General features: G+C 43.2%; 1 protein-coding gene across 1 annotated transcript in view; it reads left to right on the top strand.

Moving 5' to 3' along the window:
* Window positions 1-401: 401 nt before the first annotated feature.
* The window catches only part of RIGI (RNA sensor RIG-I), a 38,269-nt gene continuing 10,707 nt past the window's right edge, over window positions 402-27,963 (top strand). The window contains exons 1-12 of the mRNA XM_006123090.4: window positions 402-681; window positions 5,945-6,073; window positions 9,275-9,453; window positions 11,801-11,951; window positions 13,772-13,894; window positions 15,090-15,197; window positions 17,535-17,688; window positions 19,209-19,467; window positions 20,651-20,813; window positions 23,879-23,980; window positions 26,700-26,857; window positions 27,501-27,636. Of these exons, the coding sequence (XP_006123152.2) occupies window positions 576-681; window positions 5,945-6,073; window positions 9,275-9,453; window positions 11,801-11,951; window positions 13,772-13,894; window positions 15,090-15,197; window positions 17,535-17,688; window positions 19,209-19,467; window positions 20,651-20,813; window positions 23,879-23,980; window positions 26,700-26,857; window positions 27,501-27,636 (1,768 nt within the window). The 5' untranslated portion in view covers window positions 402-575. The remainder of the gene's footprint in view (window positions 682-5,944; window positions 6,074-9,274; window positions 9,454-11,800; window positions 11,952-13,771; window positions 13,895-15,089; window positions 15,198-17,534; window positions 17,689-19,208; window positions 19,468-20,650; window positions 20,814-23,878; window positions 23,981-26,699; window positions 26,858-27,500; window positions 27,637-27,963) is intronic.

The following is a 27,963-nucleotide window of genomic DNA, read 5'->3' on the forward strand; positions in this document are numbered from 1 at the left end:
ATTCTCGACAGAATCTAACTTCCTGTCCTGAAATTGGGACATAGCAGCTCCATGTACTTGACGTTTTGTGGTGTGAACTCTGTTTGGAAATGATTTTAACGTCTTCTGAAATTCATGATTTTGCACCTGAGACTTCAAAATACAGCGGTATCCTTAGCGGCCGTGCTATGCTTTGCTGCATCTGCTGCTGACCTCCGGAGATGATTTTCCTGATACTTGATTGGTCGCATCTTTGCGCCTTGCCTCTGCACACCTCCTGCCCGGGCTCTGGTGCTAGGTTTCGGTTTCCTTTCTGTGGCTCCGCTAAGTTTCCTTTCTCCTCCCAAACCGGCGGCTCTCACTTTTCCTCCGCCGTCTGAGTCAGCTGATTTTCAGTCAGTCTGCGCCGGGGAAGAGCTGTGAGCATGCGTCGGGGGGGAGTTGGTCTTCCCTGTCCGCCTGTGTCTCGCTGCTGAAGTGGAGCGCAGGGGCCAGCAGTTGTTTTCTCTCCGCTGCAAGCGAGGAGCCAGTGCAAGGGGGACACAGGGCACCTGGGAACTAGTTGCGCCAGCGCGGATCCACACGCTGGAGCGCAGATGACTGCGGAGCAGAAAGCCAACCTGCAGTGCTACAGGCAGTACATTGAGAAGACGCTGAATCCTGCCTATGTGGTGGGCAACATGAAGGAATGGCTCCCCGACGGTGAGATGCTGGCTGGGCTTGCACTGGGGGCCGAGAGGGGGGCTGCTCTGGCCAGGATACCCCTCGCCCTCCATCTCCCCCTCTCACGAATGTTCCCTTCCTGGTTTGCCACGTAGTGGGAGTTTTTTGTTGTCTCTTCTCCCTGCTCATTACTTGTTTTCCCCTCTTGCCCATTCCTCTTTAATTACATCCCATGAAATCAAGCTATTGCTATTGAATGTTGGCTTAAAAATAGATTGGGGGCCAGAATACAGCAAGAGTCAGCAGGGCCCCTTTAACCTGTAAAGGCAACTGTATCCTGCGACTCACTGCTCCTAACCATAGAATCATAGAATCATAGGACTGGAAGGGACCTCGAGAGGTCATCGAGTCCAGCCCCCCGCCCTCAAGGCAGGACCAAGCTCCGTCTACACCATCCCTGACAGATGTCTATCTAACCTGTTCTTAAATATCTCCAGAGAGGGAGATTCCACCACCTCCCTTGGCAATTTATTCCAATATTTGACCACCCTGACAGTTAGGAATTTTTTCCTAATGTCCAATCTAAACCTCCCCTGCTGCACTTTAAGCCCATTACTCCTTGTCCTGACCTCAGTAACCAAGAGGAACAAATTTTCTCCTTCCTCCTTCCTCTGAATTACAAAATAATTTTAGTTTTCCTCAGCACCCATTGCTGAGGTTAATAGGAGCTTTGACATGGACTCAGGGTCAGGGCTTTAATTCTGTGCAGTACTGTCCTTAGGTCTAGGATTTAAATGGAGAAAGCAGGCAGGAGGTGGAAAAAAAATACTATTTCCCTTGTTAAATGGCTGGTAGCTTAATGCATATAGTGAGTGGAATGAAAGGAAGAGGCAGTTTCTACTGTGAAAATGTTGAACCGTGTAGGTATATGATGTACTTGTGCTGTGCTGAGTCTTTTTATATTTAGTTGCTTTGATGCTTTGTCTGTACCTGGCATTATATGTCTGGGGAAATGAACAGTCATTGCTGCCGGATGTATGAGTTGTGTCCTCTTTAAAGTGCTAGCCTTCCTGCTCTTGGGACAGGGACTACCTTTGTGTTCTCTGTTTATACAGCTCCTAGCACAAAGGGTCCGTTGTGCTCCAGTGTCCTACTGCAATGCAAATAGATGACAATGGAAGATCCATGCATTAAGGCAGGGGTGGGCAATAATTTTAAAATTTTTTGAAATGGCCCCCAGCCACACTTTAAGGGGTGGGTCCAGGATGCTTCCAGGCTTCCCCACCCCCAGACCATGATTGGTCTGGGGTGTGGGAACGCCTTTGCCTCCCTTCCCACTAAGCACCCATGCCTCTGGAGGTGGGAGGAGACTTCCCATGCTCTCCCACCCCAGCCCAATCAGGACCTGGGGACAGGGGAGCACACAAAGCCTCCTCCTGCTCTGCCAGGAGCGTGTGGCACTTGTGCTCCTCACAGGGTGGAGGAAACTTTGGCCTGGGGGGCTAGAGGAGCCTGCAATCAGGGCTTGGGGGTGGGGGAGCGGCAGGGCCTCTGCTGGCTGGATCAACCCACTTGGCAGGCCACATCCAGCCTTTGGAAGCCCTTTTGCTCACCCCTGCAGTAAGGACTACTGCCTCTATTAGCCGCGGCGCACAGCCCTCGGTGGATGATGGCTGTGAATGAGTTATTATGGTACTCCTCTCAAAACACAGCTTTGGATTAATTGGAAAGCCTGAGTCTAATGGCTTGAAATAGGGTAGAATCATAGGACTGGAAGGGACCTCGAGAGGTCATCGAGTCCAGCCCCCCCACCCTCAAGGCAGGACCAAGCTCCGTCTACACCATCCCTGACAGATGTCTATCTAACCTGTTCTTAAATATCTCCAGAGAGGGAGATTCCACCACCTCCCTTGGCAATTTATTCCAATATTTGACCACCCTGACAGTTAGGAATTTTTTCCTAATGTCCAATCTAAACCTCCCCTGCTGCACTTTAAGCCCATTACTCCTTGTCCTGTCCTCAGTAACCAAGAGGAACAAATTTTCTCCTTCCTCCTTGTGACACCCTTTTAGATATTTGAAAACCGCTATCATGTCCCCCCTTAATCTTCTTTTTTCCAAACTAAACAAGCCCAGTTCATGAAGCCTGGCTTCATAGGTCATGTTCTCTAGACCTTTAATCATTCTTGTCACTCTTCTCTGTACCCTTTCCAATTTCTCCACATCTTTCTTGAAATGTGGCGCCCAGAACTGGACACAGTACTCCAGCTGAGGCCTAACTAGTGCAGAGTAGAGCGGCAGAATGACTTCACGAGTTTTGCTTACAACACACCTGTTGATAAACCTAGAATCATATTTGCTTTTTTTGCAACAGCATCACACTGCTGACTCATATTCAACTTGTGGTCCACTATGACCCCTAGATCCCTTTCCGCCATGCTCCTTCCTAGACAGTCGCTTCCCATCTTGTATGTATGGAACTGATTGTTCCTTCCTAAGTGGAGCACTTTGCATTTCTCTTTATTAAACCTCATCCTGTTTACCTCTGACCATTTCTCTAACTTGCTAAGGTCATTTTGAATTATGTCCCTATCCTCCAAGGAAGTTGCAACCCCACCCAATTTGGTATCATCTGCAAACTTAATAAGTGTACTCTCTATCCCAATATCTACATCATTGATGAAGATATTGAACAGTACGGGTCCCAAAACAGACCCTTGCGGAACTCCACTTGTTATCCCTTTCCAGCAGGATTTAGCACCGTTAACAACAACTCTCTGACTACGGTTATGCAGCCAATTATGCACCCACCTTATCGTGGCCCTGTCTAAGTTATATTTGCCAAGTTTATCAATAAGAATATCATGCGAGACCGTATCAAATGCCTTACTAAAGTCTAGGTATATGACATCCATCGCTTCTCCCTTATCCACAAGGCTCGTTATCCTATCAAAGAAAGCTATCAGATTAGTTTGTCATGACTTGTTCTTCACAAACCCATGCTGGCTATTCCCTATCACTTTATTACCTTCCAAGTGTTTGCATATGATTTCCTTAATTACCTGCTCCATTATGTTCCCTGGGACAGACGTTAAACTGACTGGTCTGTAGTTTCCTGGGTTGTTCTTATTCCCCTTTTTATAGATGGGCACAATATTTGCCCTTTTCCAGTCTTCTGGAATCTCCCCTGTCTGTCATGATTTTTCAAAGATCATAGCTAAAGGCTCAGATACCTCCTCTATCAGCTCCTTGAGTATCCTGGGATGCATTTCATCAGGACCTGGTGACTTGCTGACATCTAACTTTCCTAAGTGATTTTTAACTTGTTCTTTGTGTATCCTATCTTCTAAACTTACCCTCTCTCTGCTTGTATTCACTATGTTAGGCACACCTCCAGACTCCTCGGTAGGCACCTTAGAAATCAAGTGAATGCATGGCTTGCACTTCAGACCTGACAAACTCACTACATGGAACACATGTATTTAGCTGTAAAGAGTAACAAGTAAGGTAGTCAGAGAAAGCTCCTAATTTGCAAAATACATGGTCTTTGAGATGTATAGTCAGCTAGTATTTAAGGAATAATATATGTATATCGAAAGTATGCTTTATGGACACGGAGTAGAAAATAGCCATGATGTGTGTTGGTGGTGTCCTGTTAACACGAGATGAATTGTCACCCTTCACTTTTTAGCTGGCAGTGCAAGGCTTGGTTGTTTAGCCTTGTGCAATAATAAGGCCTGGTCAACACTAGAAAATTATGTTGGCATAAAGATGTCACTCAGGATTGTGAAACTCCACACCCCTGAGTGTTGTAGTGTAGTGGATCTAAATCACTGCATGAACAGCATTAGGTCAGTGGGACCGTTCTTCCATCCACTTAGCTACAGCCTCTCAGGAAAACCTGCCTCGTGACACTGTCTGCCCCACATGGCCTTCCAAACCCTTCCCAGAGCCCCCTGCAGCCAGTTGCACAGTAGGATAGCTACCACGATGCACTACCTTTGCAAGAGCTGTTAACGTGGGTGCAGCCCACCATCACAAAGAGCACAGTGGTGACAGCAGTTTAATTCCTGCGCTTTAATGAGAGAGGTATAACTTGCTGTGCAGAAACTTGCCAGTGTAGACATACCCTTTGATTGGGAAACAGTCAGAGGCAAATGCAAACAATTGAAACCAATAAAAGGTAGACAGGCAACATTATAACAAAACAGGGATTCACCCTCTGTGAAAAGAAACAAAAGCTATTACAGTACAGTGAAGGGAGATGCACTCTAGGTCCGTTTACCAAGGAAAAACTTGAGTGGAACACAAAGGTGACTTCATGAAAGTTTGGAGCCTGGTTTTTGAGAAGCCAGCTGGTTTTGCAACAGACTGAATTGTGGAAGATATTGGGGTGTAGGGGTATTTATCAGATGGGAAAGATGCTAATGATAAGGGTAAACTCATATTAAAATTTTATTATTTTTTTCTATCATCATAACCCAAGAAACCTTTACTCGTGTTACATAGGGTAGCCCGATGGTTTCAACAAAAATACCAGACACACTTGATATTACATCACAATCTACATTACATCTTATTTAGAAAATACTGGACATTTATATTTTCTCATTCATATTTTCTCAGTTTGTTTCCTGAACAGAGAGCTCAAATACTGGAATGTCCAATTCAAAAGCGGACACCTGGCAACCCTACTCATGTAATACAACAAGTATAAATTTAAGTACTTAAGAGCCGTATCTCTTGTAGAAGCAGCAGTTTAAATTGAAAATTTACAGTTCAATGTGCCTTGGGGACAGATAATCTGGGATTTCTAGGAATAGACCATGTCAGGGGCTGGATATCATATGGAAATGATTCAAAGAGTCTCGGGGATTGGGGTGAATTTATTTATCTATAACCAGCACGATGAAAAGAAGAGTGGGCGTTGGAAGGCTGGTGGTAATGGGGAGCTGACACCATTACCTCAAGACAGACTCCCTCTTGCTGGAAGCAGGGGGGTAACAATGACTGTCTTGGATTCCCCAAGAGCCGTGAGACTGGAGATCAAATTGTCTTGTCAGCTTTCTTAATTTCAGCCAAGAATTTGCAGTCTAAATTTGAGTTTAAGATGAGGATCTGTAGAGATTGTTTCCCACTCATAAAGGAGTCTATGCTTCCTCTCCTTGTCTCTGGAAGTGCAGTGTAAACATGCCCAGTAAATATTTTAGAGCCTACAGCACTGTGTACCAGTTGCAGTCCCTGCTGCTGTCTTCCTGCCAGAACTACAATTTTAACACATTCCCATCTAATTTCATTCTAGATGTCAGCGAGAGAATTCAGATCGAGCAGAAGGGGCTTACCGCTGCTGCACAATTCTTTGTTGACTCCTTACTGCAGCTTGAATCAGAAGGATGGTTTCGTGGATTTCTAGATGCACTGCATGAAGCAGGTTTGTTTTCCCTTGGAAAGCTGAAAAGGTTGATTTTTTTCCTCTCGCCTCTCTCCCGCTGCTGCTTTTTCATTTCGTGTGTGAATTTGCTGACCTGGCAAATGAATTCCTGTTAGTTCTTTAGTTCAAGTTGTAGCAGTGCAAGCTTCTCCACTAATGTGTTTCTACTTTAAGCAGAATGGGCAAGTTAGGCTAAAGGATTAAGAGCCGTGATTAAACTGGGCTGGCTCATGGCAGCTTGGTATGAGGGGTGTGTGTGTGTGTGCGTGCGTGTGCGTGCGTGCACCCTCTTGTGTCCCAAAATCTTAGCTTTCATTAACTTAGTCAGCTAGCAAAACAAAACAAAATGCAGACAAACATTGGGTTTCAAAGAAAACATGCAAATTGTGAACCATTTAACTGATGCAGTGAGGTCTCCAGACAGCCTAAGATAGTAACTCTGACAGCTGTGATTTGTTGGAAGCCTACTTGCTGACAATTAAAAGCTAACATTTTTAACTGTGCAGCTCAAAGCAAGAAGTAATATTATGAGGACATGGGCAATTTGATTTGGACTTGATTTTTCAGGCCGTTTTCAAGTATTTGAAGTAGGAAAAATCAATCTTTATACTTGTGAACTGAGGAAATTCATCCAGGATTCAGACACATAATGAACAGGGACCTGAAGATGCCATCATTAGTCCTTTTTCAAAGTAAACACAATGCTTCAATGGTGAGGTGCAGAGTATATAGACATTTCACTTCTCCCTTTGATGGACTTATTATAAGGCGTAATGTTATTTTTAAAAACATAAACTAACAATTTAAATGTCACACACTTCATTTATCAGCATTGTATTTTATTTGCCTAGCACTGAAGTGTATACAATGCTATGTAATGGCTGAGTTTGTACCAGATAAATAATGGGTCCATGCCTTGAGGATTGTGTTCAGATTGTTCCTAAATGCTGTGACCTAACCAACAGCTTTTGTGTGTGTGTGTGTGTGTGTGTGTGTGTGCGCGCGCGCGCGCACCAGGGGTTTGCTTAGCAAGTAGTATTTAAAACCCTCTGATCTGACAAAGGAGAGCTCCTCTGATCTTAATGGCATGTAACTCTTGATTAATTGATAAAATACAATGCAATTGTCCTGTTTGATTTAAATTCAGTGTGTTGCCTGGTCCCCCTGAAAAAAATCCTGTGTGCTTCTTTTAAGCACAGCAATATCACCTAGAATGTAATTAAGCTGGCATGAATCTAGTTCAGGTATTTGCATAGGCTACTAAGCTGTTTTATCTACATTTACTGGGAGATTTTGGTGCTGTGGGGATCGATCTCCTGGGGGTTGATTTAGCGGGTCTAGCAAAGACCTGCTAAATCAACTGCTGATTGAACTCTTGTTGACTCCGGTACTTTCATCAACCCCTCTATCCTTTCCCCCCCACGCAGTGGAGATGCTGTGGGAATTCGATCTAAGAGATACATCGACTCCAGCAATGCTATTCACGTAGCTGGAGTTGTGTACCTTAGTTAGACATTGCCCGCTAGTGTAGACTTGTCCTAAGAATGAACTGCCAAAAACTAAGTATATCCTTCATGACTTCTGTATGATATATACAGGTGACTATAGTGCACTTTGACTTTTGCTGGAGGACTCTTTCATACACGTTAGAGATTGAAAAGGCCCCAGTGGTTCCCAAACTTTTTGGCATCACGCCCCCTTTTTTGATTTTTGAGAAACCCTCATTGCTTCCCCCTCCCCAAAATAGCAGCAAAACTTGAGTAAACAAAACAAAAAAAGGAACTGACTGGGGCTGAGAAACAAAAATAGCAGGAAAACCTGGGGGGGAGGGGCCTGGGTTGCCTCATGCCCCCCCCTTGAATTTCTTCACGCCCCCCAATTTGGGAACCCATGCACTAGATGATCTAAATGCGTTGTTACCTGTGTTGTGTATGTAAACATTCTGATTTAAGCAGTTGCAGGCAATGAGGCTTCTACCCTTTCCCTTGGGAGACTATTCCATAGCCCATCTGTACAAAGTATTAAAAATCTTATGTTGCCGTTGTACAAATCAGTGGTACACCATTACTTGTAACAATGTGTTTGGATCTTGTCAATCCATTTTAAGAGAGTGATAGTTTCTGGGCCACTTTTATTTCTGCTCTAAGTGATTTGAGACCAAGGGAGACTTCCATAAGAGGAGAGACTGGAAAGACAGGAGATGTTTAGGCTCAAGAAGAGGTGAGTAGAGGATGTAGCCAAGGTTCACACATCCATGCTTTGTAATGGGGACTTGAAGTTTGGCAGGGGATCTGGCTTGTGCCAGCAGTTGGCCTTTGGCTGTTCCCAGAAAAAAGCTCCCAAATTTGGACACAGCCTCAGAAAAATGGATTTGCACATGTTCAGTTGTTATAATTTGACAGCCCAGTTCTCTGAACATTCAGTCTGTGCTAAGCATGTTTTCTCTGACTGGTCTCTGTGACCATAGCCCATGCAGCAGTTGAGCATGGTTTATCCCAGAGGGACACAGACTGAAGACTTTCCCCACAACTACCCCTCCTTTACCCCCAGGATCAGTTGCAGCACTGAGCTCCAGAACCAGTGGTGCTGGTCCACTGGCAATTGGAGGGGGAAAAGAGAGCAGCTTGATGTGAATGGAGAGAAGTGAGAAATGGTGGCAGGGAGAGAGAAGAGATACGGGGAGGGCACAAGATGGGGAAGCAGATAGGAACAGGGAGGAGAGAGGGGTGATAACAGAAGCTGAATGGGAGAGGGACCACGAGCCAGGGGTGAGAGAGGATAGGAGATGGGAGAGCATCCTGAGATCCAAATGAGGCCTAGTCCTGTGGAAAAACATTCCCTTTGTATCATAATGCATAGGTAGAAGGCAGCCGAGTTAAGGTTTCACAGGCATAATTAAGTTTGGAATTTCCTAACTTGTCTTTATTGACTTAGCAGCCTTAACCTCTTTAATATAGGGAACCTTTTCTGGTTTGTTTTTGTTTGCTTTTTATGTAAAGCAAAAAGGAGCAGTAAAGGGAATCCAGTTTCCTTTTCAAAATGTGTTTGCAGTTTACGCAGTGGCTCTTAGCCAGTCATGGGCCAAAATAAGCATTGTTTCTCCACTGTTGACAAGAGCATCTTGTTCAGTCTCTACATACCTGTTTTAATTAAAAGCGGAGTTTGCTGGTGTAATTTCCCCAACCCCCTTTTGTTTTTAAGGTTACACTGGTCTGAGAGAAGCAATCGAAAACTGGGATTTCCAAAAACTTGAAAACCTGGAGATTCATCGACAGTTGCTGAAACGTATAGAAGCTACATTGAGAAAAATTGATACAGACCAGATAATTCCTCTTGTATACACTTGTCTTATAGACAGAGAATGTCAAGAGATTAAGCAGGTATCCCTTAAATCAAAACTGCAACTTGATTTGCAGAGTTTACAGTTCTGTGATAATTGTGTAGTCTTGACTGGGGCTTCAGCTATGTCAGTATGATATAGAAACTAGGGAGGTTCAAACGATTAAAGAAAGGAACCATGATTAATTGTGAAATTAAAAAAATGATTAATTGCTGTTTTAATCGCACCATTAAACAATAGAGTAACTTTTACTTAAACTATTGATTTCAATTACAAAATGTACAGTGCTCAGTTTATATTATTTTCATAACATATTTGCACTGTAAAAGGATCAGAAGAAACAGTATTTTTCAGTTCACCTCACACACAAGTACTGTAATGCAGGCAAAGTTCCTTGCTGCTTTGAAGCTAATCTGTTTCTGTGGCATACACCCATATCTAGTTGCGGTCATTAGATAAGGCAATTAACCATTCAGACAGTTCACAGGTACTTTTACAATATGGAGACACACATTTCAAAGAGACATGATCACATGAACAGAGTAATGTTATACTAAAAGTACTATCTAAATTGTAATATCCCCTTTTGATATCTGAATCAATAGAATACAGTAATAAAACTTTATACACCGGAACAAAAGTTTAGCATCTACAAGCTACGTATATCACATTGTTAAACTTCTAGCAAAGATACAGGTAAACATAGATCAATACAATTAGAATCAACTTCTTGAGTCTCTAGCAGTATAGGCCTACATTTCAAGGACTCTAGTCTATTAAACAAGAGTTTGCTAACTATTTATAGGGAATGGCCTGGTTTACCATGTCAATGCTTTCCTAGAAAAACTTAAACAATGAATAGTCTAGCAGCACCTTAAAGACTAACAAAACATGTAGACGGTATCATGAGCTTTCATGGGCACAACCCACTTCTTTAGAGGAATGGAGTTATTAAAGGTCCAGTTTCAAAATAAATCGGGGATAGGGAGGGAGAAGAGTAAAGGGGGGGGGGGGGAAATAGACTATTATATTCTTAAGGATTGTTTTCAGGTCAGACGGCCTGCTGGTTGTTTAACCTTTGCTTGCTCGGCGTCATATCCATAAAGGCAAAAAAAAAGCAAAATGAAGGTTTCAATCTGAAGCTTTTAAATCCAAATCATCTAATGAAGTGAGTTTTGCCCACAAAACTATATACTTCTGTTACTCTCTGAGGCAAGTCGACACAGCAGGGCAAAACTCGAATTAAGCCACGCAATTTCAGCTACGTCAATTGTGTAGCTGAAGTTGAAATAGCTTAATTCGGCTTTTGGCACTGTCTGTGTAGCAAGAAGTTGAAGGAAGAGCACTCCTTTAACTTCCCTTACTCCTCCTGAAACAAGGGGTACAGGAGTCAGAGTAAGAAGTCGACATTATTTTGAAATAATGGCTTGCTGTGTAGAATAACATTAGTTATTCTGAAATAACGCTTCTGTTTAAATGTACCTAAACGCTTCTGTTTAGATGTAGCCACGGGACTGCTTGTTGTTTTTTAAAGCCAACAATTAGATTCTTTTCTTACTGAGAGGGTTAAAGATAGGTGCTAGATTTTTACCTCTTTTGGCATGTTGCCATCAATTAGTAAGCAGCAATGCTGTTGTTTATCTGTGGTTAAAGCATCAGTATGCTTGATGCATTACAAGGCAGCTAAATTAGATGGTCTCCATCCCTGATTTTACTGGCTTCCAGACAAGAGGAACTTCCTAAGCTATTGCATTGTTTTAAATCTGAATAAAATATTGTAGTATTATTATTTATTTTGTATGTTTTGAAAGATACTCCAATTCAGTTAACTTAAAATCTTTTACCTGGGTTTATAATATTTCATATTTTTAAGAGACATTTCATCACATGATTCCAAAACATTTTACAAAGATCGATAAGCAGGGCTTGACAAATGGTGGCGAAAGCTGCTCGCCAGTCCCGCGCTGCGCATGTGCAAGAGCCACATTGCGTATGCGCATGCCGCCGGTAAACAGGGTGCGTGGCTGAAATCTACTGGCCATGGGCGAGTAGATTCTATAGTTTGTCGAGCCCCGTCGATAAGCATTAGTAACCCCTCTTTACAAATTGTGGAACCTAGGAACAGAGACCTATCATAGACTTTCATCCTTCCAAAATTGAAACGCATACATAACTCTGTGGTTGCGAGTAGTTCAATTGAGTTCAGTGAGGTTCCTTGTGAATGTAAAGCCATGCACATACTCAATTGTTTACAAGATCGGAACCATTGTGTGCTATGCAGAACATTACAGAGTTTTGTCCTGTGAAGGCTCAACAATATCTTTCTTTTGAATGATACATTTTGATATTTTGGAAGTAGTTACAAACTTTGTTTGTACTTTATGCAGGTTAAAGAACATAAAGGCCCCATGGCTGGTGCAGTAAAGCTCATAGAATGCCTTTGTAGGTCAGACAAGGAAAATTGGCCCAAAACCTTTCATCTAGCTCTAGACCGTGCAGGATATGACGAAGCAAGCAAACTGTGGAATATGAAAGAAGGTAATACGCAAATTCTTATCATATTCTGTTGTTAAGTTTCTGCTGTTTTACCTGACAGAGGGGTAGCTGTGTTAGTCTGTAGCTAAAAAAAAAAACCTTTAAAAACAACAATGGTCCTGTAGCACCTTAAAGAATAGCTATATATTTTTTGGTTAGTCTCTAAGGTGCTACAAGATCATTGTTTAAGTTTTTTCAGACTTGAATCATCTTCAGTAAAATGTGATTACTTTAAAAGGACACTATCAGCTGGATTTCTTTATTTTTATATGGCTCAGTTTAAAAAAATGTGTGTTTTGGTAATAAAAATCCCTGAAATATAGAACATTTAAAAGGTTTTTTTCTTGCTCCATAATAGGTTCTTTTTAGCAAAGGAGAAATTAACTATATAATGTAAATGAACAAATTGACTCTGCTCAAAGTGAACAACCCGGAAACATTTGTCCCACTCTCCATGCCCTCAAGTACATTCATCTATCATGATCTCATGTGGTGTTTGTAATTGAAGGGGGACAACAATTTCAGACACAAATGTGATTTGTCAAGTTGATGGTGCCTCTTATAGAAACTGATAAACCTTCCTTTGCTGTCCCTCTTGGAAAGTGATCTGTATAGGTTTCCACAATCCATAATGGACTGATCCCCTTTTCCTTACATATATGTGCACACAATAGAAAAGCAAAGATCTTATGTATCAGAGTTTGTGCAGTGTCTACTGGCATTGAGATTAAGCAACTTCTTTTGTTTTGTCCAAATGTGGTGTTTTCCACTAAATCCACCCTCTACCACTAAATCCACCATTTTGTGTGTTTCGTTTTCCCACTTCTTTGGTGTTCTATAAATACTGTCACCACTGAGTTTGCTTCATACTTCCCAGGGAAAGTTGAGGATGGGCACCATATAATTGAGCCAAGTGATTGTTACGGATGAATCTAGATTCAATTTTTTTACTCTTGATTTGCTTTGACCTAGAACATAAGGATCTTGCTTGAAATAGTTTTAATTAGCAAAAATGGGGGGAAATATGTAAATGTTTAGCTATTTTAAATAACTTTTTCATTTCTGTGGTTGGCTCCAATTTGGAGTTAGCTTTATATTACAGTAACCAGTCTGTGTAACTTTGTCTGTGCGTGTCCCCTTACCATCACCTGTATTCATAGTCCTCTTTTTTTTAAAAAAAAAAAAGGCTTTTAGGGTCTTTCATGAAATCTATCACATCGAAACTAAAACTTATCCAATTGCTATTAGACATAAGAGAAATTATCCATGTTGGAGATGTCATTCACAACTCTCGAAGTCTAAAAGAGTTGGTGACAGAAGGCACTGCTAACTAATGCCTGCTCTTTGGAGCTGGATTTGTTGGCTAACAAAGGAGAAGGGAAAGGTAGCTCTGATGTGCTTTTTGTGTGTTTGTTTTTTATTCACAGCTGACTGATAGTTCTATGAGAAAACAGTTCCAAAATGCAAAACATAGGAGGAGCAAGGATATCTAGCGGATGCCCTCAGAACTAGTCAGAACAAGAGGCAAGAGGAGTTGAGCAAGCTGCACTTTAATGAGTGTGTGGTGCTTCTATAAAACCATAGGTCTCCATGTAGTCATTTGTCTACCTTATGGCCAGCCTGCAACCACCATTAGTTTTACTTCAAAGACACTAAGAGCAGAAGAGGCCATTACAGTCATCTGTGACCTCCTCCACTGCCTGCAAACAACTGATTCCCCAATAAGATTCTATGTTGTAGGAGAATTACTTTTCCTGACCTGTCAAATGTATGATATTTAAAATGGAAAAGATGACTAAGATGCTTGCCTTCATATTGTTCAGGTAATGATACAGATATGGATGTTGAAATGATGGATGAACAGAACAGGACCTTAGACATAAATGTACAGTACTCCGAAGAAGCAGAAGTTCACAATTTCAGTGAAAGGCCATGTTCTCCTTCAGGTAATAGTTAACCGCTCAACACTCTTGTAGACCTTAAAATTATGCAATCCTGTAAAAGTCCAAATTCTATGTTGTGTCCTTAAAATGGTTTGCAAGAAAATTTTAGGAAACAGCCTTCTGCATTGATTTTCCTACTGCCTGGTTGAGCATCACTGTTTGTTGCTAAAAGTGTCCAGTGTCTTGGGCATGACACACACATAATATACTTCTCCTCATTTAGCATACACTATTGGAAAGTTGGTGTTTCATAGGCACACCATAAGAAGTGGTTAAAATACTAGTACACAATCCGTAGTGTTCTCTGATTTGAGTAAGTCAACACCTGACTTAGCTGGTAATTTAGATAAACAACAGTGTAATAGTCTGTCATGACTGGAACAAAGCTGAGCACCTTAAAATATTGCTTGTTTTGCAAATTTCCTTAACTGTTTTGATTAATCTTAATTTGTACTATTACTCTCTGTTGTTCACACAATGGTAACTAGTAATTGTGCCAGAGTGGCTGTTTGTTTTTAAAGTTAAAGTTTCTGAGTTAAAGAAAGTTCTGGAAGGTATAGCAATCAATAGACATAAGAACGTAAGAATGGCCATACTGGGTCAGACCAAAGGACCATCTAGCCCAGTATTCTGTCTGCCAACAGTGGCCAACACCAGGTGCCCCAGAGGAGGTGGATGGAAGACAATGATCAAGCGATTTGTCTTGTGCCATCCATCTCCAGCCTCTGACAAACAGAGGCCAGGGACACCATTTCTGTCCCCTGGCTAATAGACTTTTATGGACTTAACCTCCATGAAATTGTCTGGTTTTTTCTAGACCAGAAAGAGATTAAAATAAGACACATTCAAGCTGTGCATAGTGATCACAGAATTTTGCTATGAGAAAACACGGTCAGACATGTTTATCAGGTGCTGTGTTTTCTGGCTTGGAAAGGTTGGGTCAAGGTAAAGATCATTGTTGACTCTACCTGCAAAGAGTTTGAAATGAGTTAATAAAAATGCCAGCCTGTAACATATGAACCACTTACAGGTCCAATCAGATACATGGGCTGTAATAAAATATTTTCCCTTAAGGGTGCTACTCATGTAATTTTAGATCATAACCATATATGGGGAATAATATCTTCTCACCTAAGCATTGCTATATCCTTTTTATGTTATGAATCACGTTCACCACAGTTTTTGTTTTATATTCTAGAAGTTTCTGAACAACCTACTTATGAACCAAAGAAGGCTAGAAGTTATCAGATTGAGCTTGCCCAGCCTGCTATCAGTGGGAAAAATACAATCATATGTGCTCCTACTGGTGAGGACCTGTTTGTTTACAGTGTGAATTTATTTTTTGAGAAGTGCTCTTTATTTTGCTGTGTGGTGTTAGAGGGGAGGATTGGGGGTGTGGGAACAGCCCTAGCTCCATCCCTTCCACCCTAGGCCCTGCCTCGTCCCCCTCCATGGAGCCAAACCCTGTCTGATCCCAGCCCAATCCTTCCTGGCCACCTGAAGGGCCGTGCCTGCTGTGCCACAGCCCCAGCTTTCCCTGGCAACTGTGGAGTGTAGGCATTGCCTTCCCTTGCTTACCTGAGCTGCCACCCCTGTGTGGGCCAGAGAACCTGGGAAGGGGGGTGAGAATAGATGCTACAACTTTGTTTAGAACAAAGATTTGTCAATTTTTCCCATCAACCTTTTATTTAAAAGCAAACTACCCATTAAGTTTAATCCACAGAGGAGCCCCAAGGACTCTCCATTATGATCATGCGGAGATAAGAGATGAGGATCTGCAGCCTGTGATGTGTAGAGGGGTCAGACTAGATGATCATGATGGTCCCTTCTGATCCCTGAGTCTGTGGCATTTTACAGCCAAACTAAAATCCCTCTAATTTGTACTTTGATGCTATGAATGTTCCCGCTGAAATTTCCAAACTAGTCTTTTATGGGCTAAGTAAATTTTCCGTAGTGTCTGTATAGTGTACTGTTTACTACTTTTCACAGAGAAAAGTGTAAAATTGAGACTTTGGAAATTTATCTTGAGATTCTGCTGTGGATTTTCTGTCTAAATAAAGAGCTGCAGTCTCTACAAGCACCAGGCCTCAGGGACACTTTCATGTCAGCTCAGGGACAGGTCAATGTTAAATTCTTAGTTTAATCACAAAACAGCAGTCTCCCTTCTGCCAAGAGAAGCCGACTGAGCAGTCAACTTTCATTGGCTACTTCCCTCCTCAGGTGTTGCCCATTTGACTCACCAATTTCGATCATCACAGGCCTGGAGCAGGGGAACTTTGGGTGGGTTGGACTGGAAGAGGGGCTGTAGAGAGAGAAGCTAAGGAGTGTAGGAAGGGTGAGCAGCATTGTGCAGGGAGACTGGTAGGTTAAGATACCTTGTCAGTAGACCGTGACCACATTCAGAGCTGATTGAAGTCAATGTAAAGACTCACATGGACAAGCACTAGATCATCTTCTCCCTGTAGTGAATCTCGTATAATCTTGCGAGGTCTGGCTGAGGGACTGGATACTTCAACCTCACTTACACCTACAGTCATGGAGAATCATGGTGCCCCTCCCTAATTTCTGTTCACTGGACTGTTGGGAAAGAGTGCAATTGAGGAAGAAAGTTGTGGAAGGAGATAGGCCCATGGAGCAAGCCAGACTCCATACTGGGAGTTGTGTAAGCAGGACTGAGAGAGGGTCACATGGGAAGAGTGCAGCACTGTAGGGTTCAGGGAGAGAAGGTGGGTTTCGAGGGGGGAAAGTGACCGCTGGGGAGCTGTGTGGGACACATCAGAGCTCATGCAGCTTGGATAGTGTAACAGGCCCATGTGTTGGGAAGTATTTGTGTGTTCTTTGTGCACTAATTCCAACATTTTTAATGTTCACAGCATAACTGTGTATGCAGCAATACACAAAATAGTTACACAAAGGTTGGTATTCTGGTTTAATGGAAAAAGTTGAAAAACAAAGACCTTAAACAGCTGTAATCTGATGAGGAACATCTCTTGATTTTTACCCTTTTTTTGGTGGGGAGTGTTTCTTACTATTTTAATGTTTGTTTTGATACATGCGCTGAGCTAGAGAAACACATTTTTCATGCATTGGGGGCGCATTATGGGGTATAAGCCAAAACAATTGTGGCAGGTAATTAAAGAGGTATCCATAACATTATTTAGAATGTTTCATTTCACTTCAGTTTCTTATGAAATTGTGATGATTGCTTCCAGGTTAATCATCAACAATCAGGATTTGCGAAACAGAAGAGGACAGAACTTGTAGGGAATTTGCATCCCTTTGAACAAATAAAGTCAGTATCCTCTGAACAGAGCTATCAGTCTCTCTTTAATCCATTGCTTTGTCAAAGGACTGTCATTACATATGGCAGATAAACTGACTTATGTTATCTTGGTATCAAACAGATTTGGTAGTACAGAATAGAAAGTGATGCTAAGTATTCTGCATCCCCAGCTCCATTCTATTCTCCATTCCAGCAGTGAGCTTAATGTAAGGTTTGTCTGTATGGAGCCCTAAATGGTTACAGCTGCGTTTTCAGTTTGGTGGCTTTATGGGAAACAGTGACTAGCAAACATTAACTGAGAACCTGTGGGAAAATTCCTCCTGTTACTAATTCTATGCTTTCATGTTTGATGCCTAATAGGATCTGGGAAAACCTTTGTGTCACTTCTGATCTGTGACAATCATCTCCGAAACTTGTCCCAGGATCAGAAAGGGAAGATCGTCTTTCTAGCAACTAAAGTTCCAGTATATGAACAACAGAAAAAAGTATTTACGCAGCACTTTGAAAGAACTAGGTGGGTACAAGTAGACACATGTGGTCTTCAAGTTTCTGCACTTCCTAGTATCAAACAGTAGAAACCATAGATTCCATTACATCCTCAAAATTCCTTCTTTTGTTGCACCATTTCAGGACTGTCGCTCAGTACAGTTCTGGTAAAAAGTGTGACTTAACTCCGAAGATGAAAATACACCCAATCAAAAGGTGACCAAACTGTCCTTGAGATGTAATTGAAGACTGCCCCTGAAAAGCAGTTACTTAGGTACAACAATATAGAGCCCTTCTATGGACTTTCATTTAGGTTTACAGGAGCTAATTGACATGCATCTGCATGTAAGCTCCTCTGTGCTAAGTTCAGGAAATGCTTTCTCTTTTTTTTCTAGCTCAGATCTTTGGCTTTCAGACACATAGCGAGTGGGAGAGGTTTTCTAAATATAATCCACTTCATTGACACAACATGATGGCTGAATGACACTGTTGATAACAAAATGCATGGTCCTACACTATGCGTTTCAGTTGGGGAAGTTGCAGGGGATCAGTAGATCTGAAAATGTGGTCCCCTATTTAGACGTGACTCTCATTGACATTAATGGGCTTTGTACCAAACCTTAAGGTTATGTCTAGACTGGCATGATTGGCAGTCTAGATTGGCACGGACGCTTTTGTGCAAAAGCACTTTTTGCGGAAAAGCGTCCGTGCCAATCTAGACACGGTTTTGCGCAAGAAAGCCCCAATTGCCATTTTTGTGATCGGGGCTTTTTTGCGCAAAACAATACTGTGGTGTCTACACTGGCCCTCTTGCGCAAGAGGGTTTTTGCCCGAATGGGAGCAGCATAGTATTTCCGCAAGAACACTGACAATCTTACATGAGATCGTCAGTGTTCTTGTGGAAATTCAAGCGGCCAGTGTAGACAGCTGGCAAGTTTTTCCGCAAAAGCAACTGCTTTTGTTGAAAAATTTGCCAGTCTAGACGCAGCCTATGTGTCTAAGTTGAAGATTTTTGGCCTGAATGCATCTGTCTTATCAAATGTCACTACAGGTTGAAATTCTCTAAACAGGGACTCTCTGGTCCAACATCATCCATTGGTCCAGCACAGGTGTTGCAGAATCAGAGTCCCGGTGGAAGGCCAGCAGCAGGGAACTCTGTGGAGCCAGCAGGGCAGCAAGCTACTCATAGCTAGTTATTGGTGGGGTTGCCCAGTGGGGCCAGGAGCCCTGGTGTGTGGCTGCCTGGTGTGGTTGGCAGAGCAGTGAAGCCTGCAGCAGGTGGGGAACCAGCCAGGAGGCCAGTGGGCTGGGCCAGAGGGTGAGGGTGAAGGCGGAGAGAGGGAAAGCAGAAATGGCCTCCCCTGGTCTTAAAAAAAATGGCTTATCCGGGACTGGTCAGATCCCAAGGATGCTGGACCAGGGAGGTCCAACCTGAACCTTACTTGATACCCTATGAAAACTTGTCCCATCTTCTTTGCTTTTCCTTCTGTACAGTTACACTAATGTAACTCATATTAATGTCATGACACGTGTCTTTTTCTTTTCCAGGTACAAAGTTGCAGGGATTTCTGGGGAAACGGCTGGGGATGTCTCTTCAGCAAGGGTTATTGAAGGGAATGATATCATTGTCTTGACGCCTCAGATCCTTGTGAATAGTCTCAAAGATGGGACCATTCCCTCCCTTGCCATTTTCACATTGATTATATTTGATGAATGCCACAACACCACTGGCAATCACCCCTATAATGTGCTAATGACCAGCTACTTGAACCTTAAATATGATTCAGCTGCAAAACAGCTGCCTCAGGTAAGGAACAACCCATTGGTGGGATTGTTTGGAAAAGAAAATGCTCCAGTTTAACCAGAACTGCTTCAGGTTTTGTTAACTCTATGCCTTTCATCTTTTTCCAGTTTTCCTACAAACCCCATCTTGCTGATCCTGAGACTTCACATATTGACATTGTTTCCTTTTGAGGCTTCTGGCTAGACCACTTTCCAAACAGCTGTCTCCTTTTAGTCAGCAAGATGTGACCTAATCCTTTTAACCACAGACTGGAGTGTTAGGAAGGGAAGGAGGAAAACCTGTGTTACAAAATATAATCTTTGTAACACTGTAATAATTATTCGTAATAATAATATAATTATTTGTTATAATAATATTGTGACGTAGTGGGGGTACCTGGCTGGTTTCTATGCTGCTGGCTCTGGGGGAACCCCCACTGGCTGCTGTGGGTACCACGACCCAGCAAAACAGGATGAGTCACTATGCAAACCAGTGGCCAGACACCCCCCATGGAGAGGAACAAAGGAAGGTGGAATGCTGCCTTGGCTGGGGGGCAGGGCTGGAGGTGAGGGAGTTGGTTGCTGGCTGTCGGAGGGCATGGATGAGACAACCTAGGGAGAGGAGCTGGAGTTTAGGGGCCCAGTCTCCCCCATCTCAAGGGGGCCTGAGGCATCCTAGCCCAGTTCCTGTGACCAGATTACATCTGTGCTGCGCTGTGCTGGAGGAGCAGTAAACCACCCTCAATTCCACTGGCTGGTGCAGTCTGTTTGCGCCATTTCGGGGTGCAGGAGACGGGGGACCCCAACGCGCCGTCACAAATATAACCTTCCAGGAAGGCAGCACAGAATTTGGTCACAATGATTCAGTTGTCACTTGTATTTTTAGGAGCTATAAAATATTATTGGGCTCAGTGTTGTCTTTAAGCAAAATCAACTACAGATGAGCTAGAATCAAAGTTTCTCCGAGCACTGATGCAGGAGCAGCAAGAACCTCTGGATCTTGAGAAGGATGTTGGGGATGGGGGAGAATATAATATAGTGGGTCTTGGTGCCTTTTTTTTTCATAATATCAATGCCTGGGCTCTTGATTTCTCCTGTTTTGCCCTCCTCTTTACAAAGAGGAAGATCAGTCAGGGGACTGTCATGTTACTGGCTGCTGCTTTCTAATGACATGAAAGTGACTATTTTGTATGTGAATATGTGCTCAGATTGTTGGCTTAACCGCCTCTGTCGGAGTGGGCAGTGCCAAGACGACCGAGGAGACGATAGAATACATCTGTACGCTGTGTGCCTGCCTCGACATACAAGTCATATCTACTGTCAGAGAGAACACTGACGAACTGGAGAAGATTGTATACAAGCCCCAAAAATGTAACTGTTTCAATATGAATACATGATTGCTAAGGTCCTGGGTCGATACCGTGTCTAAAAATGGGGGTGCTGCATCCCCATTTGGTACAGCACTTAAGTCAAACTCAGAATTCAGCTGCACATGCATGAGTCCTGTTAACTACAATGTGACTTACCCCCATGCTTAAAATAATGGATGTTCTGAAGAGCTGTCCGGAAATAGGGATGTTTTCCTGAATTGGAACAAAAGTTCTAGTGGGCCTGCTGGTGTCTCACTTACTTTCAATTTACAGCAATTTATCTTCGTTTAGATCAGGGGAGTTACACAAGTCCAGCAAAGCATTTGCCCCCCAGGTTTAATTTTAAGCACAAGTAGTCCCAAGGACTGCTCACATGTTTGTGCTTTGCTGAATCAGGCCTGAAAGTAAGAGAGAACTAAACTTGATCTGCCAGTCTTGTGTTTCTTGCGAGTCTTTCAAGTTGGAAAGCATAGTGCTGAAACATTGAATGTCATTTGAAATCCCCTTTGCTGTGTCCTGTGTTCTTGAGAAGTTTTTCAGTCAGAAATCCACTTTCATGTAACTTTGTAAAGGTAAATGTTGGTGTGTTGTTATATTTGATATATGAAGGGAGGGGAAACAAATATTAACCTGTCAGGAATTCTAGTGTGTCTCAGAATTTCTTAGAGAGAACCTCTAGCTGCAGAATTTAGATCCAAATCTTGAGCCCTCCTGTTTGGACGCAGGTTTTGGTTTGGGGCTGTTTCTATTAAACATGACTGTGATATGTAAAAGATTTAAAGCTTGGAGCATATAACCGTGTTGGAGTAATTCTACATCCCATTTAATTTGTTTGCCTGTAAGGTGTGTGGAAAAGGAATGTATACAGTGTTGGTCTGGAATTTTTTTTTTATAAATGGAATGGATTTCTTTGACATTCATGAAGAATTGAGTCAGTTATGAAATTTGAAAATAGAGACTTTTAACTATGAAACCAGTTCAGTATAGGTATTGTTTGTAAATTAATTGTGTTAGCCAGTACAGGCAGTCCCCGAGTTACATGGATCCGACTTATGTCGGATCCCTACATACGAACGGGGCTTTTCTCGCTGCGGAGGACACGGGCGGCGGGACCGCCCAGACGCGCTGCAGTCCCGCCACCCGCATCCTCCGCGGCGAGAAAAGCTGCTCTGCGTCTCCCTGGTCTGCTGGGGGGAGGGGGGTGCAGCTAGTGCGTGCCTCCCCCCCCCCCCCCCCCCCCAGCAGACCAGGCTTTTCTCGCCGACGCCTGGGATGTAGAGCAGCTGGGACGCTGCCGGGTTGGTCCCACAGCGCCACTCCTTGGCGCTACTGGACCAACCCGGCAGCACCCCAGCTGCTCTGCCCCAGGCGTCCCCAAGTCAGCTGCTGCTGAAACTGAACAGCGACTGAGTATAGGAAGCCTGAGGCAGAGTTGCTCTGCCCCGGGCTCCTTGGAATCAGCCGCTGATCAGTTTCAGCAGCAGCTGACTTGGGGACACCTGGGGTAGAGGAGCTGGGGTGCTGCCGGGTTGGTTCCCGCAGCCCCGAGGTGTGGCGCTGCAGGGACCTACCCGGCAGCGCCCCAGCTGCTCTGTCCCAGGCCTCCAGATTCAGCCGCTGTTGAAACTGATCAGCGGCTTATTTCAGGAAGCCAAGGGCAGAGCAACTCTGCCTCGGGCTTCCTGTAGTCAGCCGCTGGTCAGTTTCAGCAGCAGCTGAATCTGGACGCCAGTTCCGACTTACATACAAATTCAACTTAAGAACAAACCTACAGTCCCTATCTTGTACGTAACCCGGGGACTGCCTGTATTTTGTGGGACGGCTCGTTTGTACAAAAGCATGACTGTTAAATGCCAAGATAAAACCTTCCTAGGTGATTGCTAAGAGCAGGCAAAGGAGAGCATACAAGGAGCCTTCCCCAGTGAACATGGGCTAAGTAAGGGCTAGACAAAATGGCAGTCTGGGAGCTTCTCTGAGTGCGGGAGCCCTGAGGGCATTTCAAAGAAGGCTGCACTGTGGATCCATGGATCCCACAGACTTGACCCATGGATCTGGCTGGCTGCTGCTCTGCTTTCTGAAGCCCTTTTAGGAAGTGTGCTTTTCTGAGAGACTGTCTCCCAAAGCTCACTAAAAGGCTGTTTGACTCCACTGTGCTCCCAACATGCACACAGTCGAGCTGCTAGGAAACACTGCTGTGTGTCTTGTAACCGAGCCTTTCCTGAGAGTTGCATGAAATGAAATAAAGGAAGACGAATAGACCAAAACACACAAACTGTTGGTTAGATGGGAACTTCCTAGAGCTCTGTTTTCCCTATCATTTCCTAGCTTTGCTTTTTGCAGCTGCATTTGCAATCTACTGTTCTTCTGTTCAGGGATAACAGTATAGTATGAACATTAAATGTGTGATGACCAAAATCAGCTTTCTCTGCTGATTTTTGCGAGTAGCACTTTGCCTGTATAGCTCTAGGGATCTTTTTTTTTTTTTTTCCTGCATGTACAGTAAAACAAATCTTTGTTATCCGGCACTCTATTAACCAGAACACTTTGTTAACCGGCATTGCCCCCAGCCACAATACTGTCACATCTTCAGGCGCACAGGCCTGACTTGGTTTACCATGATTGGCTTAACAATTTTTTATTTAAGAAGTACTAATCATCTTTATCAAAATAGAAATGTGAGATCAACTGCCTCACACTGCAAAAATACCAATATTAAAAACTTGAGTTTTACTATTATTGTCCATTGGTTTTTCCTAGGTTGATAGGATCCTCAGATAATTGGAATGCCTTAATCCCCGAGCGTGTTGGTTAACACAGGTTTTACTGTATAACTCTGATGATAAAGGCATTTGTAGTTGCATATCTAGGTTAGACTCGACCCTTCCAAAGATCAAAGACACAACTACAAAGTATGTTAGCAAAGAACAGCCATGCCCACTATTCTTCCATCTAGGGTCCACATAACCATTTGTCTTGTTTGATAGAGGGCCTAGAAATGTTTTAGTTAATCAGCTTTAGGTTGTGATCTGTTGCTGATCGCTTTGTGGTTCTTTCCCTCTACTCTAGCTATCAGACATGTTGGGAACCGTCCCAAAAACCGCTTTATGGACATTATCTCAGTCCTGATGTCTGAGACCGAGGCCCTGGCAAGAAAGGTTTACCCGATAGGTAAGATTACGCAGAATGTCCAGGAGGGGGGGAGAACTGGGGATTCATTCTTTGACTATATCCATAATAGGCTCCTCTCACTGCATCAATATTCATTCCTTCAGTTTCCTTTCACCTTTTTATCCTACCTTTTCCTTCCGTTTTCTTTTATAATATCTCTTAGATGAAATAGGTCTTACGTGGAAAGGGAGCTTGTCATTCAAGCTGTTTTAATTTGTAATGTCACCGTCATTTGACATGCTATGAAACCACATTGCCTCGTGTGTGGAATAGCACATGAAACTGTCAAATAATGTTAAGTAAAAATACCAGAGCTTTCTTTCAAGTGTGGTGTGTGTTGTTATTCCTACAAAGACGGTTCTGTTGTGTGATATTTCTCCAGATATTTCCTATATAGCAAGCCTATGCTAAAGAATCACATGAGGCCTTGGGCATAGCTTACCTTGATTGTTGCAGCATCTTCCTTTCCTGTCTCTGCACTTCTCTCCTTCCTAGTCTATCTAAAACTGCAACAGAAATTTATCTTCCTCTCTTACAATCCTTGAGTTGGGTCACTAGCTTGGCCTCTTTGTCCTTTGAGATTCTCTGTGGCACTATCCTGCCTACATTTTGCTTCATGGGTTGTTTGTCCTTACTGTTCCCTTGGACTCCTCTTCCCAGTCACTCATGTAAGGGGTTTGGAGACAGGTGCTCATATAGTGTATTGAATCCCGTGACGCCCCATGTGAAGATACATTTTACAGATGGGGAGTTGTGGCACAGAGGCACTGTCAGGGAATAAGACAGGGTTGTGTAGCAAAGAAGGTTGTCTGTGGAACTGTCACAGAGTGTGGGGGAGTCACCGGGCTCTGCACCCCCATCTGCAGCCAGATGTGACTCTGAGCCAGCAAATAGAATGGCAGGTTTATTTGTTTGCAGTGGCACAGCACAGACTTGTTATTGGAAACAGGAGCATTCCGTACAATCCATCTTGAGGATGGGGGGGCCCAAAGCCAGGGCTCTGGGCCACTGCCCCCCCAAGCCAGTTAAGCTCCCATCTCCCTAAGCCAGCCGAAAAACCAATTCATACACCCAGTAGCTCATCACCCAGCTCTCTAGGCAGCCCCCACTGCTTGCTTAGTTCTGCTTTCCGGACAAAGTGTCACATAACTGAATCCTCTACCTAGCTCAGGTGTCAGGATGGCCTAGGCCGTTCCCTACGTGCCTTCCCTCAGGAGTCCTCACCGAAAGCTAGCTCTCGCTCTCGCTCTCACACTCACACACCCCATAACAAAGTAAACAGTGAATGCAAAACCATACTGAACACAATCCCCACTACATCACAGAAGCCCAGCCCAATTTTTGCAGAATTTGGAAGGTGTGAGATGAATAAGGCAGGGGGTTGCAGGGGTAGAGGGTGAATTCATGTTTAAGGCAGTTGAATGCCACCCTAGAGAACTGGATTCTACGCCTGCCTCTGCCAGAGTTCCTGTTGTATGCTTATACTTTTCCCACATTTTTGAATTGTGTTCTCCTCCTTGTCTGGTGGGTGCCCAGCTGGAGTCATCTGGGTATGATTTACAGAAGTGCTGAATGCTCACAACAGCAAATGAAGTTGAGGAGAGTTCTGTTCTGAACATAAAATTCCACAAAATGCTAAGCATTCTGAAAAACGAGATGATAGGAGTCTTAGGCAACATCTATGCTTAAGTGCAGCTGTACTCTCCCAGGGACAAAATAAACTACTTCCAATGGTGCTTCTTGTTGCTAAACTTCTGTTTGGAGTATGGTTGTTTTTTCACAGCCTTGAATGACACAAGTTTTACCAGCAAAAGTGCCAGTGTGTACACAGCCTTCAATTAGGAAACCAAAATAAGTGGCTGTTTGTGACCTTAATCTCTCTCTGACTCAGTTCCCCATGTGTAAAATTGGGAGAACACAGTCCCTATTCCTCACAGGAGAGTTGCAAAGTTAAACTGTGAAGCAATGGGATACTACAGTGATAACTCAATAGAAAAAAATCCAAAAGGAAATTGAGGCTTGGTCTATACTAGCAGCTTATGTTGGTACAGATTGAACCTCTCTAGTTTGGTGCTCTCTGGTACAGCAACATCTATGATCTGGTATGATTCGTATGCCCACTTATCATGGGTGTGGTCAAGTTTCTCTGGGTTCCGAGTTTGTTTACGCTCAGCCGCCAGTCCTGGCTCTCACTGTTCTGTGCTGTTACTTAGCTCCAATTTACCCCTAAATGCCTTCTAAGAGCCCAGTAAGCAGTGGAAAAGTCACTATTGACCTCCTGTGGTCCAGAAAATTCTCTGGTCCAGTACCAGTCAGGTCCCAAGGGTGCTGGATTAATGAGGTTTAACTTGTATAACCACATCGCTCAGGGATTGGGAAAGTCCACATTATGACACAGGCCACACACTGAACAATGGGGATAAAATGCAATATAGACTGTTCCTTCAATGCACAGGATAGATAGTGTTCACCAAGTGAGGGAAGGGTCCTGTGGAGAAAATAGGGAGTGAGATGTAATTAAAGTCTCTGCCATAGGGCGTACACACGAAGGAACTGAATTAATGTTGCTAAGGTTTAATTCTGGCATTTCCTAACTTTTGAGTGCTTGATTTGGAAACTTTTTATGTTCTTTTAATACATACGTTCAGTGTCCTGGATCCTGTTCTGGCTGTTGTAGTTGATGACTGAATAAGATGCATTGATGTTGTTTCTGCTCCAGATGCTTTGTCGCACATTAAAACTAAAAGTTTTGGAACGCAGTGCTATGAACAGTGGATTGTTGACACTCAGAAGAAGTGCAGAATGTTGCAACTGCCAGATAAGGAGGAAGAGAGCAGGATTTGTAGAGCTCTTTTTATTTACACTGAACACTTACGGGTGAGTGAATGCCTTTCCCTTTTGCATGTCGTGTTCACAGCATTGCGGATGTCTCCAACTAAAGTAGACTAGGACTCTACCTGTTGCCCAGATTTCTGGGTGCTCTCTTTGTAGGTGGGATGATACGATGGGCCAGACTTAATTTGCGCATTCTTTCATACAAAACATTTTGCAAAGTTAGGATCTGTGGGTCAAATGGCCGGAATGCATTCTAATAAATGTAATGTGGAATGATCAAATAGTACTTTGTTTTCTTAAGGGCTTCATAATACGCAGAAATTAAACATTGGTGATAGAACTTGAAATGTTTTGCAGATAAACCTTCCTTAAGGCATAGGAATATAAATTACAGAGCAATTACTAACAGTAGCATCAGTCCTGCAAAGGCTTATGTCAATGCTGGACTTCTAGCACCTCAGTAACCGCATTGAAACACATGTAAATCTTGTAGGATCAGGACCAATATTTGTAGCTATATCAGCACTCAGATGTAGAGCAGTGTCTTGGATATTTACTTAAAGCCATACTGGTCAGGAATCACTACTTGTAACCACTGTTTTCCTGTGCTACTGTAGAAATAACAAGCATTTCACTTTCTTCCTCTCTACTGATTTAAAAATATTGCATGCCTCTCTCTAAACAGAAATACAACGATACTCTCATCATCAATGAAGATGCAAGGACTTGTGATGCACTGGTGTACTTGACTGAATTTTTCAATGACATCAGAAGTGGAGGGTTTGATGAGACAGATCAACAGTTAACAGCGAACTTTGAAGGTACTTCATGCAGCCCCTCTGAGAAGTGCAAGTACCGGGAGGGGGTTGGGAGGTTGTTTATGATGGTCCAACTTGCTTCCCCTCCTGCGGGGTGTCCCTGCTTAGAGGTTCTGACTGTTGGGGTCTAGACTCTCAAGCCAGTTGTTGGCTTGAAACCAGCTTTGCCTTCCCTCTATTGTCCAGTGCAGGAAAAGACTTTTTAAAGTTAATGGAAAGTCTGAGATTCCCTGTGCACCTGGTGGACAAATGGCCTGGCTTATCAGTGGGGACTGAACTTGGGACCTTCTGTGCTAAGACCAGGAACGTCTATCCCTTAAGCTAAAAGAA

This window comes from Pelodiscus sinensis, chromosome 6 (assembly GCF_049634645.1).
Source record: "Pelodiscus sinensis isolate JC-2024 chromosome 6, ASM4963464v1, whole genome shotgun sequence".
NCBI lineage: Eukaryota > Metazoa > Chordata > Testudines > Trionychidae > Pelodiscus > Pelodiscus sinensis.